The sequence below is a fragment of the Paracoccidioides lutzii genome (assembly GCF_000150705.2).
Source record: "Paracoccidioides lutzii Pb01 unplaced genomic scaffold supercont2.5, whole genome shotgun sequence".
Taxonomy (NCBI): Eukaryota; Fungi; Ascomycota; class Eurotiomycetes; order Onygenales; family Ajellomycetaceae; genus Paracoccidioides; species Paracoccidioides lutzii.
This window is the reverse complement of record NW_015440951.1, coordinates 564,325-580,940: the sequence shown is the minus strand read 5'-3', so window position 1 is coordinate 580,940 and position 16,616 is coordinate 564,325. Positions and strand designations below refer to the sequence as shown.

At 45.0% G+C, this 16,616-nt stretch overlaps 6 protein-coding genes across 6 annotated transcripts; 3 read left to right on the top strand and 3 right to left on the bottom strand.

Moving 5' to 3' along the window:
- Positions 1-1,752: 1,752 nt before the first annotated feature.
- PAAG_11476 (hypothetical protein) lies at positions 1,753-4,362 on the top strand (the record flags this gene model as incomplete). The annotated part of the gene is made up of 4 exons (XM_015847121.1): positions 1,753-3,387; positions 3,488-3,952; positions 4,045-4,170; positions 4,270-4,362. 4 exons carry the CDS (start codon positions 1,753-1,755, stop codon positions 4,360-4,362), a joined length of 2,319 nt encoding a protein of 772 aa, XP_015703253.1.
- An 821-nt stretch (positions 4,363-5,183) lies between these two features.
- PAAG_11475 (hypothetical protein) lies at positions 5,184-6,446 on the top strand (the record flags this gene model as incomplete). The annotated part of the gene is made up of 3 exons (XM_015847120.1): positions 5,184-5,758; positions 5,890-6,165; positions 6,329-6,446. 3 exons carry the CDS (start codon positions 5,184-5,186, stop codon positions 6,444-6,446), a joined length of 969 nt encoding a protein of 322 aa, XP_015703252.1.
- A 569-nt stretch (positions 6,447-7,015) lies between these two features.
- On the bottom strand, positions 7,016-8,266 carry PAAG_02356 (hypothetical protein; the record flags this gene model as incomplete). Its single annotated transcript, XM_002795604.2, has 1 exon — positions 7,016-8,266. One exon carries the CDS (start codon positions 8,264-8,266, stop codon positions 7,016-7,018), a length of 1,251 nt encoding a protein of 416 aa, XP_002795650.2.
- A 1,504-nt stretch (positions 8,267-9,770) lies between these two features.
- PAAG_02355 (hypothetical protein) lies at positions 9,771-11,657 on the bottom strand (the record flags this gene model as incomplete). The annotated part of the gene is made up of 1 exon (XM_002795603.2): positions 9,771-11,657. The coding sequence occupies one exon, from the start codon at positions 11,655-11,657 to the stop codon at positions 9,771-9,773; it is 1,887 nt and encodes a 628-aa protein (XP_002795649.2).
- Positions 11,658-13,592: 1,935 nt separating this feature from the next.
- PAAG_02354 (serine 3-dehydrogenase) lies at positions 13,593-14,742 on the top strand (the record flags this gene model as incomplete). The annotated part of the gene is made up of 5 exons (XM_015844615.1): positions 13,593-13,897; positions 13,995-14,304; positions 14,387-14,442; positions 14,509-14,617; positions 14,707-14,742. The coding sequence occupies 5 exons, from the start codon at positions 13,593-13,595 to the stop codon at positions 14,740-14,742; spliced, it is 816 nt and encodes a 271-aa protein (XP_015701663.1).
- Positions 14,743-15,515: 773 nt separating this feature from the next.
- Positions 15,516-16,088, bottom strand: PAAG_02353 (hypothetical protein; the record flags this gene model as incomplete). The annotated part of the gene is made up of 2 exons (XM_015844614.1): positions 15,516-15,707; positions 15,960-16,088. 2 exons carry the CDS (start codon positions 16,086-16,088, stop codon positions 15,516-15,518), a joined length of 321 nt encoding a protein of 106 aa, XP_015701662.1.
- Between the last annotated feature and the right edge of the window lie 528 nt (positions 16,089-16,616).

Here is a 16,616-nt window from a genome sequence, read left to right as displayed (position 1 = left end):
ATGGCCTCGGATAGGCTCGACAACTACAATTAACTGTTTACATGGGGATGGGGAGTTTCATGTTTACCTTAAACCCACCCTATTTTTCTTTTTCTTTTCTTTTTCTTCCTTTCTTTTCTTTTTTTTTTTTTTTTTTTTTTTCTTCTCTCCTCTTCTCTTCTCTCCTCTTCTTCTTTTGTTTCATTTCCCCCCCCCCTTTCCTTTTTTTTTTTATTTTTTATTTTTTATTTTTTTATTATTTTTTTATTATTTTTTTCATTTTTCCCTTTCTTTTTCCTTTTTTTCTCCCCTTTCCTTTTCTTTTATTTTTCCCCTTTCTTTTTGTTATTTATCTATTTATTATTTACTTCCACCTATCTCCTCTCAATTTCCTAATCGTCCGACACTTCTTGTCTGCGCAGGTTAAGTGGCTTGATTGACATCCGCTCATGTCCCTGTTTCCCCCCGTCCTGTTTCCAAGTTGAAATATCCAGTGAAATTGAGGTGGTAGAGTGTTTTTATTTCATTGTAAAGAGACCGTAATGAATGCCTTCTTTATATAGTCTTCCTCCCCTGTATAAATATGTAAATATCTTGTAGTGTTAATCTAGGCGGTCTACCCCTTTTTCTCACTCCCAACGCCAAGATCTTTAGATATGTCGACTCGGCGGCTCCCGTAACTAATCATGTGACTCAACTCTTGGGCGCAGAGGGTCGAAATGCAACCACCAGATGGTCTCTTTCGCATCCAACGACCATCATCACCATCTGGGTATCAGGTGTGCTATTTGAACTGGCAAGATTGAACCTTTTATTTGGTTCAATGTATAATTCGCAGATTCTTTCGTCATTGCATCTGGAATGAAGGTCATGTCAACAAACAAAATACAAGCATTCCACTTCTGTTCATAACCATAAATGCCCATCAATGAGTTATAGCGCCCTGTTCCAAGGACGCGTTGAGCTCAGCGCATCTGGGTTTCCCCCTTTAGGTGTCCACCACCACCTTGTCCTGCATGGACGGCGACTCTGATGTGACTTCCAATGCGCCGTCTCTTCAGGAGGAACGCTAACTCCCCGCTGCTGGACCCCCCGCAATCTTCGAAACCGGACAATCTATTCAATCATATCAATGACGTCGAGTCTCATAAATAAGTCAACGGGGATCCGAAGCCTCTGGCCAGTAGATTGTTTTTTTCTAAAAAAAAAAAAAAAAATCTTTCCTGCAGGGAGGGGTCTTTTGCATGACTAGCCAGTGAGTATGAGCTAGCTAATGATGTATCGAATTGCTCCGCAGAGAGTGTTTTTTAGGTTTTATTTTTGTTCATGTTGAATGAAGGTTATATTCTCCTCTTCTCTCCCTTTCCGGCTTCTCTCTTTGTTTTCTTTGAAATTTTCTTTGCATTTGGCTCTCGGCATGCCGGCCAGATATCATTTAAGTCAATGGAGAGAGACGGAGGAGGGGACCGGGAGGGAGATGAGAGATTTTGGAATTTGGGATTTATTAAAAATAACTTTCTCCGTCAATAAGAAAGTTTAGCAAGTGGTGAAGCTTAAGCTGTTGGAAGAAGCAAAGCAACAACCTAAAAAGTCCGGGGATACGAAGCGGAGTTGCACGTGATCTTCAGGCCTATGGGAAACTGGAGTTGATATTCGCTGTCCTGGATCTGAGGACGAGGAGTCTCTGTCGGGGAGTAGGCATGTGCAAAATGGGCTGAGAGCCTGCCTTGGGCATGTGTCGTTCTACCTTCTGGATTTCTTCCCCAAGCCTCTATGACTGACCGCCGCGGCATCCAACATCAAAAGGCACGGGTGATGCTGATAGTCATATGGAAATCTACATCTATGATGGATGACTCTGGAGAAGTGTTCGTGCAAAAGTGTAACATATGTGGTGCAATTATTGGCGGAGAACGTTTCAACTGGCTCAATGAATTCCGCGCTGTCTACACAGTGGGCAAGACATTTAGAGGGCGGGGTCCCAGATGGTCTCTCCCCCGTTTATCTGGCGTCGGTTTCAGATCGAGGGATGACGTGTATAACCATACGGCATCACCGCCGATTGATCCTCAGCGACGATATGACGATGAACAGAATGGTGTAGCCACATTGTCGATCAAGGACATGAGCCCTCCATTACTTCCGCCGCCACATTCGTCCGTACCTCCGCAAAGTAGCGTCGATACTCGAGGTAGCTGCCATGGTTATCTCTTTCATGACGCTTGCTGGACATTGTTGACGAAAGCACTCGCCCCGGCCGAGGTCAATGTGTGGGCTATGTACAATTTCTGCAATTCCTTCCCGTCTAGGTCCGGGTTGGTCAACTGGGGTCATGATTATGGAGGAATTTTTGACATGTATCCCAACAGTCTACCTGGGGGTACCCCCCGGCCACAAGTTCATAGAAGGATCCAGAGGACTGTTGCAAACAACTACTCCGCAGACGAGGTATTTCACGCTGACCCTCTTCGCCTTCCCTTCCTCGATTTTCTTCGGAATGGAATAGCAATGGGCAAGCAAGGCGATGGCAGTATTAGATCATCCACAGGCTTCTCTTCGATTTTCGTATCCAGAAGTTACCGGAGCAGTGACGCAGACGACTGTTTTAGCGTACTCCCTCCTGAACTCCGGCAAATAATACTTAGCCTTCTGGCAACAGCGGATGTGCTAAACCTTTTCCTGGCATCGGGGACCTTCGCGAACTCCCCACTTCTACAGAATTTCTGGGCTTCAAGGTTCTTCGGCACCTTTGAATTCTCCTCGATATTTGAAGCAAGACAAGATTCTGCCGTATCACCAGGCTCTCGCGATTGGAGATCCCTTTTCCATCTCCTTCGGAGGCATACTCACATGTTAAATTTTCAGAACCGCAAAAGGATTTGGGAGATCGTTCAGCCTCTGGCGGATAACCTCACTCTCTTTTCCACTGTGATGATTCGTGGAAATCTTCCTTCCGCACTTGATGGTAAGTTGAAATGGAAGAACGCTAGAGCCTCCATGAGAGAACTAGGCGATGACTCCTTTGCCGGCGATCGAGTGCTGTTCAGTCGCACGGCAGATATTTCGCCTGGTATTGTTGCAATCCGCGTTTCAATGATTCGTTTTGGTGATTGTAATTTCGTTACTGGGCTATGTTTCGTCGATGCTAGTGGGACGGGAATTGAAATAGGCTACACTCTTCCTGGGAATGAAACATACATCGACCTCCATGACGACGCAATGTCAGATAGTAGAAGCTGGTCCTTTTGTGGGTTCTACCTCTCCATTGGCACCAATGGGGTGCGAGCATTATCCGCAGTAAAGGCATCGGGCAACAGGTCTCCTTGGGTGGGTTTGCCTCAAAATATTCCACAAATGCGCTTGCTTTCGATTCCTAGAAACATTAGGAAGATAAAGGGAGAATTTGATGTAAGTTCATTACTTCTTGTATTCTTCTTAGTATCGCTACATCTCCGACTTTATGACTTTTGATGAAACTAAGCCATGAGCTAACATAATGTACAACAAGGGGCTGAAACTGATATCCCTAGGCATTGGGCTGCAAGAAGAATATGATCCTTCACCCTTGGAACCCATATCTCTTCGTGACTCCCTACAGTGGTTCCCAGATATCCCTCACAATGATCTATGTCTGAACGAGGAAAACTCTCACACAACCAGTTTCTTTGCAAGGCCCCTCTGCCCGACATTCTGGATATATTATGGGGGTGCTCAGGGAGCTTATCTTTCAAACGTCATCGCGTTCTCTGTCCTGGCGACCCCCGAAAGGTGCATGAGGCTCGAAATCGAGTATGATAGGGAAATCCAGGGAACCAGAATGCACACCCTTGGAGATTGCGATACGTATCTAGATTCTCGGCTCGTGGAGGATGAAAAAGTCACTTTTCGCATTGATGGACCAAATGGGGAATTTATTTCGGACGTTCGGGTTGGGAAATTTTCGGAGAAATCTAATCTTTTGAGTTGCTTGCAGGTAAGGGGTTCCTTGCACTTCTTTTCCATATTTCCTGCGATTATATCCAAATTTCTAGAAAATTATCTGCTAATAAACCCGCGCTCAAATAGATCAGAACAAATCGTGGCCGGTCGGCCACTTTTCCGGATACCAGGGCAGGCGACGTTAATTTCATTTCCCTCGTGGCAGCCACTGAAAAGAAAGAGCACAATCGCATCACTGGATTCTATGCAAAGGTCAGTTCGCAAATACATTTATCTTTCTGATCTCAAATCTCACCCATAGTTACCGCGCACTTCGACAAGACACTCTAAATATGTGTGTTGCTATTTTAGACCGTGCCCAGGTTACGGACCTTAGGGGTTATTTCGGAGCGCATCATATCCGCCCCTTTACCTCGAGATGATATATGTATCGATAGGTTTTGATAAAGAGGCACCGGGGATTCTTCTAAAATGGCGATTGGGGTATGATTTTCGACAAGCTCAGGTGTCAAAGTTCGATAGCAATCTCATACAAGGCCAGCCTTCCATGCTTGAACACATCTGCGTCCATCCAAGAAATCCGACGTGATGCCCACAATCTGATTTATCACTAATGCCGCTCATCGAGCCCAAGGGAGCTTTATTGGTAGATAAGATGCTGAGGAATTAACAGCAATAGCAAAACCTCTTACGTATGGCAACTTTCTCTTCTGCTCATCGTGTTGATTCTGCTTTGGGCTACTATGAATTATGATTTTTACTCCAAGACTACCGGAATGTGGAATGCAGTTAATATCGGTTGTTGGTACTCCGTACATTCCATGTATTTTGGATGAACATTCATGTAACCTGCAAGTGAAAATGGAACTACACATTTAACGTTCTTGATATTCAGAGTTAACTCACTCTGGAGTGAACTGGCTGTGACATTTAGTTTGACCAGCGGATTCGGACATCCTGGCGTACGGATAACCCCGTCTCAGCAACTGAAGATGCTACCTTCTGGCATGTCAGGGCTATTCCAAAGTTGGGAAAGCCGGAAGTGGATCAGCCCGGTGCCCACGCTAGTTTTGCCCGGGAATGGTCCCAACTGTGCTAACTTTAGCCCTGGTCTAAGCCTCGTTGGGCTTTTTATCATAGACGAACTTACTTTAAAGCCGTTCCGTGTCTCTCTGCAATAGTGTTCCCTGCACCGTGTATGGTGATGAGTTGCATACTCTTTCCATCATTATCGTCAGCTCCACTCCCACTATATCATTCTTGCCATGGAACTACTCCGGCAAGCATTTCCCCCGCCGCCGCTTCCGACGGCTAATTTCACTGGGAAAACAGTGATTGTGACAGGCGCAAACGGTGGTCTTGGAAAGGAGGCCGTGAAGCATTTTGTCCGCCTGGGAGCGAGAGTCATTGGAACCACACGATCAGCGGAAAAGGGAACAGCTGTTCTTGCAGAGATCAATGCCGAGACAAATCGGCCTGGACAGGTTTCAATCTGGGGACTTGACTATGGCAGTTATTTATCCGTCAGAGCATTCTGTGAACGCGTCTCGTCAGAACTTGAGCGTCTGGATGTGCTTGTCCTGAATGCAGGAGTTGCGACGCGAGTATTTGAGGTGTTCGAGGGTGACGAGAAATCAGTCACCGTGAACGTTATTAGCACATTGCTACTAGCATTGTCTATACTTCCAAAACTCCAGCAGACAGCTGAGAAGTACAACACGACCCCGTGTCTTACCGTGACGAGCTCCACGGTTCATAAGTGGGCCAAATTCCCTGAGCGCAACGCTGCAGATATATTTGCTGCTCTCAGTGCGCCAAACACAACCACCATGCACGAGCGGTAAGCTCACATTTCAAAATGCCATTCCCTTGGCGTAGTAATAGTTTAAGGTGTTCATGTTCCCCCACCATGCCAATGAAAACTTGATTAATGATGCTTTTTCTGTAAATATTTCCTATATCCGCCTGTAGCTACTTTACCAGCAAGCTCCTCCAACTTCTCGCGATTCGGGAGCTCACTTCACGTACAGCTCCCAGGTACCCGCTAGTCGTCGTCAACCTTGTTAGTCCAGGGCTTAGCGACACCGCTTTATTCCGTGAAAAAACGGGTTTCGAAGCCATTGTTCAACGTCCCTTATTTTTCCTGTTTGCCTGGAAGCCAGAGATGGGCTCTCGCACCATAGTGAATGCAGCGGTAGCTGGGCAAAAATCTCACGGTGTATTCATTAATAAATGTGAGATTGAAAAGTATGTTCAACCAGATGATTGTTATTATTATAAAATTTGTCTCTTACCACTCTCCTCTTTTCTGCTTTCTACGCAGAAGAAAACAAACACGGAAATCTAGTTTTTATACCGGGGTATAAAATGTCCTCCTCCCTGACAAACTTGGCTGACCAATTATATATAGTAAGGCTATTGCTCCCTGGATCGAAACGGACGAGGGCAAAAGGATACAGGACAGGGTTTGGGCTGAACTTCAGAACAAACTGGAGGCGATTCAACTAGGAGCTCTTTCTATGATTTAACTAATTGGCTTGAATGTTTATGAGCCTACATGACATTCTGCATTGGAGAACAAGGTGCCACTGAACAGCCCCCAATGGTTATAGGTTTGGGACATATCCCAGGACATACCGCAAATATGCAAGAGATCTGTAATAGTAGTATAATCGGAATCAAGGGCTGCGCCATGGTCTAATATCATCGTGGATTTCCAAATCCATGGGGATTTTGGTATATGAGGTATTATCTATGCAAAAAATTGGACTTAATATAGAGAGAGAAAACAGGTAACTACAAGGGACTACTAGCTATGGGACCAAGAAACAAATATTGCTTGCGAATAGACTCGAGTTGTGGGCCCTCTTTTTGCCTAACTCGAAGTCATTGGAATGTATGAAAGCACGCCGGACGTATCGCGAGCCTCCATATAATATGCATCTACCCAGTGAAAGCTACCAAGGGTGAACATGGCATTTCCCAGCTTAACCTAAAACAAATAAGAAGGATGGTCTGTATCGTATTATACCCATTCCATCCATAGAGCGGAGAAGTTCACTCGACGGATAAGCACAATTACTTGTTTCACAAGGGCCTAAGTATAACCGTCAAGGGAAAGGCGGATTTGGCGATAACTTGACAAGGAAACAATCGATGCCTCCTTTGCATGCCGTACCAGATTCATGATTTTATTCCAATCCGCGGTCATTCCCTTGGCTTGCTCTCGTTCCGCTCGGAGTTGCCACGACGACAACAACAATGCTGCTCCCTTGGCCCTTTTAATTCCCGATTGCCGCAGTGGCCCTATGGTCTTGGAAAGACTTTCTAGTGCCTTTTCGTCATCCTCAGCATCCCGTAGTCGCTTCCGAATCTTCCTTGCGATGGCGTCGGCAAGTTGGCTTTTCTGGGCGACAGCATCTTCCTCATGGAGTTGTGTGTAAAGGCTCCTGAGGGCCTTGGTATAGGTCCACATTTGGTACTTGTCCAGGTCGATCTTGCCGCGGACGAACCAGAGATCGGTCAGAAATTCTATGACCCGTTTGAGAAGCTTGATAAGTTTCCAATCATTGCTGTAGACGAGGAGTGGGATGATGCGGGAATCGCTGTGAAGGTGTTTTTTCAAGTCATCGAATTTACCGGTTTTTATTAGGGAGAAGATGTTCATATCGATGGGGTCGTTGAGTTTTGCGTACTGACATATGGTTTGGAATATAGTACTGTGGCTAAATCCGATTTGGTCACAGGCATGGGAGATTGCCAGGTACGTCGGACAGTCGTAGTGAGCCCTCCCGCCACTAAGCAAGCGTCTGTAGGTGTCTTTTTCAGACAGAAGTTTACCGTATATCTCAGTCCAGTACGGCTTGTGCATTGGACCAGTGACTGTCTTCATTTGTATACAAAGTTCGGCAAAAATGTTTGCATATCTGGTATAAAATGTGGTTTTCTGGAGGTCGATCAACCGATCTTGGAGAACTTGTGCATCAGAAGACCGGACAACTCGCAGACAGGGGGTAAAATAGAACGTTTGGTCATATGCACGTAACGTTGCACGCCATACGTCTCTGGCCATTTCTAGATCTCCGTTCTCCTGTTCAAGGTTGAGTAATCTTGCACAAGCGTCTTTGTAAATTTGCAATGCACGGGTTCCGATAGGAGATAATCTCCTTTGCGAGTTTCGCAGAACACGGTCAGCATATATAAGCCTGTCTTTGAGATCTTCCATCGTGTAATTTTCGACTGGTAGTGGAGGAGATGGGACATCTGTCACGGTAGATTGATAAGTATAACATAACGCATTCGAAGTCCTGCCTTGGGGCGGTACGGTCAATGTTTGGGAAAAAGACATCTTGTCGTTAATGGGATATCGATATATGTTTGGGGATAACAAAATTGCTGGACTGTAACACAGATGGTCCGTTTGGAGTGTTATATCGTTTTAACTGATGGTTGAAAATCGGAAATATAGCAGTAATCTTTAATGTGTAGCGTTAGAGAAACGGAATGTTTTGTTCGGCCTTATATACTTGAGCAATAGGCAATTGGCCAAAATTAGCAGATGGTTTGAATCAACAAACACAGGATAAATTGCAACACGTAATTTAATGGAAATGCTTGAAGCGGTGAGGGTATCCCATCCTTCACCGAAACGGCATCCAAGCATGTACAGGGTACGGAAAAGAACGAAATAGTTGACGAGAACAATGCGCAAACGGATTTAGCTGAACAAAGCCCGAGCGAGATCTGATTCCCGTCAAGACAGCGGCATTCTTGCCAAGTTCTTCGGGTCATTGAGAACCCAAATAGATCAAGATACAGTGAGCTGTCTGCGGCGCAGCCTGGTGTTATTCTTTCCATTCCCTTGGTTCCTTCTATGCAATATGAATTCCAACCCCGACGTTGAGAGTTCGTGGCAGATAGCGAGGGATGCAGCCATGCAGATCGTGGCGATGCCCTCATTGGTACAGATGCATCCGGCTATAGTGAATCGAATCCATTCTGTAGAACTGCAGCATTATCCCCACACAAGCCAAATATTGAAAAATGAGGGGCATTTTTCAATTGGATGGAGGCCCATGCATTGATTGAATTTTGGGAGTGCAGGCTCTTGCTGGATCAGATCCACATCTACATCAGAACCGACATAACATGGCCGAACTTGATGATGTAACATCATGTAGATCACTGGGGCCATGGAGAATATGCGCACCTATGCTTCTGTCGTCTGGGGGCTTCTGGACGTGGAGGGGTTGACAGCTTCTCCATGGCGTTGACTTAAGAAAGCACCGGCCCCAGTAGTTATGGCTAGTGCAACATGCCGGCTTTCGACCCCTTGATATAGGGGCTTGGTCCAGGGCTCGTCGCGTTCCGTGATATGACAGGGATAATGTAAAATCCACAGAAAGTTATAAAATGTACTGTAACATATCTTGAGACGTGGGGGAAATTGTTTATACACAGGGCATGTTCCTAACCTGAGAATGACTGTTTATGACTCGTGTGGTTAGTTATTTCAAGCTGTAAACGTTCAATGAAAGATTGTGACAGAAACAACCAAAAGTAATATTAACAAAAAGAATAAAGCATCACCGTCTAAACACCTAGCTCGCAATAAATTCACAAAAATCATTCCTCCATAAAACTCGTCTGTCGTTAACACCCCCACCCCAACTCCGGAAAAAAAAAAAAAAAAAAAAATACAGAATGGAAGGAAGAAAGGGAAGAGAAATAAAAAGAAAACCAAAGGTCCCAAGAGAAGAAAAACAAGTATCAATGCACTGTTACAACTCCAAAGCAGGAGTCTCCCAACGACAAACCACGCACCCCCCACCCCCTGGTGCTCCACCCCCCGGCTATGTCGGGCCGATGTTGACATCACCGGCCATCGTGCATTGCCGAAGTGGTGAGCTTCGGCACTGCTGGCGCCCATGCCTTCTGCTGGGTACCGCATCCGCCAGCCTATTGGCCTCAGTGCCATATTCCCAACGGGTGTAAGCGTACTGAGTCTCAACCCACCCATTCAGTGGAAGCCAAGGCTTGCTCGCATATAGGCAAGGGCTCGATTCGTCAATGACGGCTGTTTGCATGTCTGCATCGAGCTCGTCGTTAAGCCATGTGCCCATGTCCGTGTAGAAACGGAATGTGCGGCCGGTGATGGCCTTCATTAGATTCTCGCCGGTCAACTTCAAGTCATCCCAGTTGCCGGAGTAGAGGACTGGATCCACGAACTTCATGGCTTGGTGGAGGATCACGGCTTGTCGTCCTGTGTGCTTGGCGAAGCATGCCTTTGGCGTAGAGAGAATGATGAACAGTGACACTTCTGGAGAGGTGTGGCTGCGTTCCATCACGCGTTCTCCGAACCAGTTGAAGTGGTGGATGTTGGGATAATCGTGGGTTTGGCAAATTTGCCAATACTCTTCGTTCTTCGCTTCAGAGTAACAGTGGTACGATTGATCCATCGCGAACTGGAATTGGGCTGGAGTCGTCATTTGCTCGTATGGCGCTTCCTCACAAGTCGGATATTGCGGTGGCGAGTCCAAATATACGTCGATATTTTGCGATGGAGTGTTGTCGTTTGATGGCTTGATGTACTTGAAGTGGTCTTCGCCCACAACGGCCGGACCAGAGAGATTTCGTGGCATGATTTGGTCAACAGAATGGTGTACTGATGTGTCTTCAGTATCTTCCTTCTTTTCTTCCTCCGGACATGCGTCATCAAACTCGTTAAACCAATTGAATCTCTTCGGTTTCAGGAGACTTGAAATGTCCTTAGCAGCAATCGCCTCAACATCCTCTGGCTTCTCCAGTGGCTCCAATACGGAATCATCAAACTCGTCAGCCCAGACGAAATCTTCAACCTTAAGCAATTCTTCGATGTCGCTTAGGTCGGTAAAGACAGAATCGGTTGGTGTTGGGGATCTATCCAAGCCCAACTCTGGTACACCATCAACATCACGCGCCAAAATATCCTTTTCAACAATCCCTTCAACATTCTCTTGTTTCTCCAGTGACCCTATTGCGGAATCACCGGCCCAGACGAAATCTTGAACTTTAAGCAGTTCCTTAATGTTGCTTGGGTCGGTAACCTCAGGATCGGATGGCGTTGGGGATCTACCCAAGACCAACGCAGATACCTCTTCTACTTCTGGCACAACATCAACATCATGAACTGCAAACAACCCAAAATCATACTGGATCTGGTCTTCTAAGTACTGGTGGACTGTTGGTGGAGAACGTTCGATGTCAAACAGTTCATTCGTGTCCATTGGTTGAACATTGTCTAGGACGTTTGAACGGGGCTGGTATGTGATTTGGATGCGAATATGGTCGGTTGCGGAATCTGGCAACGTGAAAGTTCCAAAGATTGAATTGAGTGAGCTGATAGATAAAGGCACAAAATCAACAAGTGTGATGATATATGCATCCAGATCCTGGTTCCACTCAGCATAGTAACCATCGAGCGATGATGCTTCAGGCTCGCGAGATGGTGTAATGAAAGTGGCTGAAGTAAACTTAAATTTTCCGAAGGAATCCCATATGGTGGTTTTGAAGGTGTATAGAGTGGGTGGGTTTCCAATTACAGGATAAAGGGAACAAGCATCTCCATTTTTGCTACCGGATTTGATCCTCAAGGGGTAATCAACGACGCAGGAGAATGCAGGTGGTAGACATTCGAGCGCGCCGACAGCACGACTCGACAAAATGTCTGAAGCAAAGCTTCTCCAAGCTGAAAACGCCATTGCTATGCTGATTTTGTTGTTGTGCGTCGTTTGCTGTAAATCCCGATAGATAAAAGGAGAAGTGACGGAGTTAAAAGGTGGAGAAGAGGGTTTTAGGGGTTGTAAGGACTATAGGTATCAGTAACTCTGTAAAGAAAAAGCTCACAATAGAGTGTGAAGTAAAGAAACTTCGAGCTTGTTCGACCAGCAGGAGGAAATCAAAACTATCTTTGTCTCTCGCGTGCATGTGTTTAAGTCAATTGGCAACGAAGCCGTCACTGAGGACTGAACAACAGTGATTTGAGAAAACAACGACTTTCTATTATGTTAACGAAGGTAAGAAGGGAAAAGATTTGTTTGAGAGAAAGAAGAAGAGAGGAGAATAGGAGAACAAAAGGGAGTTTCTATAGCAGCAAACACTCAAAGGATGGGCTAAGGATATACCAACCACCCTGAGGCGAAACTCTCGAGAAAATATATCAGCAGGGAATTTACGCAGGAACCATTTACACATTTCCAATAAGGCTGAAATCAAATATGTTTGATCAACTAACCTCCAGTAGAATCGATCCAATTTAATGAACCCGGTAGGTAGTAACAATTAATAGAAGCGCACAAGATATCATATTCCCCCCTATTTAGATAATTCTCGAGGGATAGCCCCAATGGGAAAGACTTCAAAAATCCAACCCAGGTGGAGCAACAAATGCAGTCCGCCGCCATTCGACATGCTCCAGGCAACCAGTATATGGAGAAGAAACCATAATACCTGGAATGGACACGAACAAACATTGCGGCCAGATTGATATCTTAACTCCTCCATAGCTTTATAATATATATATATATATATTCAGAAGGCAAATTATATCGAGGAATGCAAATAAGTAAACAACGCAGTCCGAGTTCTAACAACACCTCAGAAAATGGAGAGCATCCGTGCATGATGATGATAATGTCCATAGGACTCTAATAGACCATGCAATAAGTGAGAAATTCTGCCAAAGATAATAGGTAGCCTATTACAACAAAAAAAAGAAACTTTTCATTTCTCTTCTCTCCATACAGAGGTAGAAGCTTGAAACATTTCAAACTTGCTCACAAAGGGGTTTTCCGTTTGAGAGCAATGGAAGGCATTGACAACAAAAACGGCAGAGGACATAACATCCGCTTAAGGAAGAGATATGTTAGTTTTGGGCTCCGCACTTGAGGGAATCCTTTCAGAATTCTGCTGGAACCCACACCGTGATCGTGTCATTAGATTGAAGATACGCTGTAACAAAGATGAACATGAAGTTCGAAATTGCCCAATTTGATCTAGTAAACTGCTTGTCGCGCGGCTAATCGAAGCTAATCTAAGCATTCTCAGCGGATGTCTTGGCAGTTGAGGTTGCTGGTTGATACACATGTCTATACAATACAATACACATATACATATTCCCCCCTGATTTCAACACCATTATCGACTATCTCTCCAATTAAGATAAAATATATTTCTAGGCTTTGCAAAATTTTGAAGATGTATTTCTACATAACTAACTATCTCATATTCCTACTTAGATAATTTTTTTAAGCAATTTCTCCAAAGACTTTCGATTGAAGCCCGGCAATCCCCACCCGCCCCGAAGGATGCGGTGTAATATTACTGTTCAGTATGGTAAGATACCCTCTCGTTCCGAACCCAGTTGGACGACCAGACTTCTAATTATTAATCGGTACATACGTAGATACATACACTCAATTGCGTGTTCAACTACCTCACCAATATCTTGCCAAAGGGATGTTTTATTGTAACAGATCGATTGATCACACATGCACTGTTTTCGATCCTGCAGCCGTGCAATCGGTTACTCCACCCAGCTCTACTCTTCACGGTCCCTGATTCCCCGCCCGTTCACTTCAACATTCCCCGCCAACCCCATTGCCCCACTAACAAAGCAGTCATATATCAAAAGAACCATGGCCACGGCAATGGGCAAACGCCTTGAAGGCAAAACAATTGTCGTCACGGGGGCCTCCTCCGGCATTGGTAGAAGCACAGCCAAAGAGTTTGCTAGAACATCTCCCAAAAACCTCAAGCTGATTGTCACCGCCCGAAGGATTGATGCGCTGAAGCAGCTTGCGCAGGAGATTAAGGACGAAGTCGGGGATGGCGTCAAGGTCTTCCCGGTGAAGCTGGACGTGACCAATCCGGACGAGATTAACAATTTTGTCTCGTCCTTACCTGCGGAGTTCAGGGAGATTGATGTTTTGGTTAATAATGCGTGAGTCTGCACGATAGTTCCTTTGGCTGCTGCTTTTCTTTTTCTCCTCCTACATTGGATTCTTGGAAACTAATGGTGTGATATTAAATTAAAACAGCGGCCTTGTCAGAGGAGTTGCCAAGGCTCCCGATATCAATCCTGCAGATATTGATGTCATGTTCTCCACGAACGTCACCGGCCTTATAAACATGACACAGGCAATCCTGCCAATTTTCAAAAAAAGAGACGAGGGTGGTCGGGGAGATATTATTAACATTGGAAGCATTGCTGGAAGAGAAGCATATTCCGGGGGCAGCATCTACTGCGCTACCAAAGCTGCAGTGCGAAGCTTCACAGATGCATTGAGAAAGGAGCTTGTTGCGACCAGAATCCGAGTCATTGAGATTGACCCTGGCCAAGTTGAGACGGTAAGATATAATGCATACGTGTGTCTATTAGTTTTTAGATTTTGCTTTTTGGGAATTACTCTAATGCGATTATTGTGAAAAGGAGTTCTCCGTCGTTCGATTCTACGGAGACAAAGCTAAAGCTGATGCCGTTTACGCGTGCGTATATCAATCTTCCCCCAAACCATACTCAAGTGTGCCCAATTAACAAAATGAATACTCAAGTGGCTGCGAACCTCTCACGGGAGATGACATTGCTGAAGTTGTAGTTTTTGCCGCTGGTCGTAGAGAGAACGTCGTTATTGCGGATACCCTTGTGTTCCCCCAACATCAGGTACGATAATTGGACACACCTCTCTACATGCACCTAGTGTATGAATCTGTTGACGAAGAACCATTTTATCGTGCTGACAATATCTGAAGGCGTCTCCCGGGGTGATGTACAGGAAATCATCATAAAGGGGATGGGATAAAAATGTCTGTACGTGAGGATATCTACCACCCTCCGCCGCTTCCCTGCATGAGGCAAAGACTGCCTAAAACACCCATGTGCGTAGGCTGCTAAATGTTGTATATACATGTATATAGAAGAGAAGGTGAATCATTTCATTTAGAGAATAAGATATAATGCTGTTTGGGGTCAACCAAGCGTAGGTACATAAGTTTTAGCTGATTCCTCATGTCATGTACGTAGATTCCCTGGAGAGGGTAGAGGGAGCAAGTCATCAAGTACACACCTGTAGCTTAGATGTAAAGAACTGTAAAGAGAATCTAGGTAAATCTAGAAGGTAGTGCGGGGTATATAATATATATAGGAGAAATGGAGGAGACGTCTCTCCATTCCTCAAGGGCAGATGTATTTTCTCCCTGGGTACATTTAGGTATTTAGAAAGTGATTGACGGTAAAGCTCGTTGAAACATAAGCTAGGATAAGGATAGATGGTTAAGAAAACCACAAGAATACACAAATAAGGTATCGAAAACGCCCGCCCGGCTCCTATTCACACAAGCCCGCTTCACCGTGTATCGTTGATAGAAACTAGTGGTCCGCCGTATGCAAAATTCCATAGATCCTCAAAAATAGCCGACAAAAGACACAAGGGGCATTTATCATTATAAACCGCGAGGAAACAGACTCAAAAACGCAAGAGGGAGCATTACACCTCTTCAAATAAGAATGGAGCTTGTTTCCACATACGTATATATATTCCCCCACCCAGTCACACATCTGATCAGTCTGAGCCATGCAGCTTAGACTCGATATTAATCAGGTCGGCTTCACTATCGATTTCGATAACTCTGTTTACTTCGGCGGTGTTTCTCATTAGCTCGACGGCGCCCGCATACATCATGCGCAAGGAGGGGTTGCAGTTTTCTGGAAGGTAATATAGCAGGACGTAGGGGACGGAGAGGCGGCCGGATGACTATAAGTTTTCATGAACGAGGAGAGGTTATCAGTGGCTGGATCTTGAAAGGGAGTTTTTGCCTGGGGACAGTGTGGGCAATTATCAATCACGAATAGGTCCGGATTTTCGCTGTTTGGGTATGTCTATTTTATATATAGATATTTACAGTTTTTTTTTTTTTTTTTTTTTTTTTTTTTTTTTTTTTTTTTGGGGGGGGGGGGGGGGGGGGGAAGGAGATGGCAAAAAGGTGAAGGGTGGGATGGCATTTACCAGAGTGAGCGGGTGGCTCAGGAGAATAAAACGGGGTGAAGAGTCCGGAAGTTCATCTGCAACATCTGCCATCTTGCTGTATACTTCACCGTCGACGGGGCGGACCTCTTGACTTTTCGTGTCGATCATATCTGCGGCTCACAAAGGGCCAAGAGGATTTTTGTTATCTATCTAGTTCACGACACATTTCGAGTGCATTTATATAGGCAAAAAGCAAAGGAAGAGTAAATAAATATAAACCAAGAACAAGAGAGATGTATCCTTGCTTATTTATTTTTCTTCTCTGAATGTATGAATTTCGTGTTTGCTGGTTTTCATTGGCAATAATAGAGAGACCTGACACGGGGAATTCTAAAAGGTGGGGGAATATATACAGATGATGGCCTGGGGATCCTTTGCTCTGGATGTTCCGAGTCGAAACTTGCGAAGCTTCTCTTTCGTCTCCTGCGAAAAGGAGTATAATCTGGAATCGGACTGAATGAGATAGAATGCCTATTAGCTGCTGTATGGACTTGGCTTTTGGTGCAGCACGTCGCGGGCGTGAAGAATGAAGGGTCAATTAGCTGTCTACCATTTTGTACTTGTGCAGTGCTCCGGAACACCGATAAATTCTAGGATATTTTGGAACAGTATCCTTATATCGACTAATATTTATAC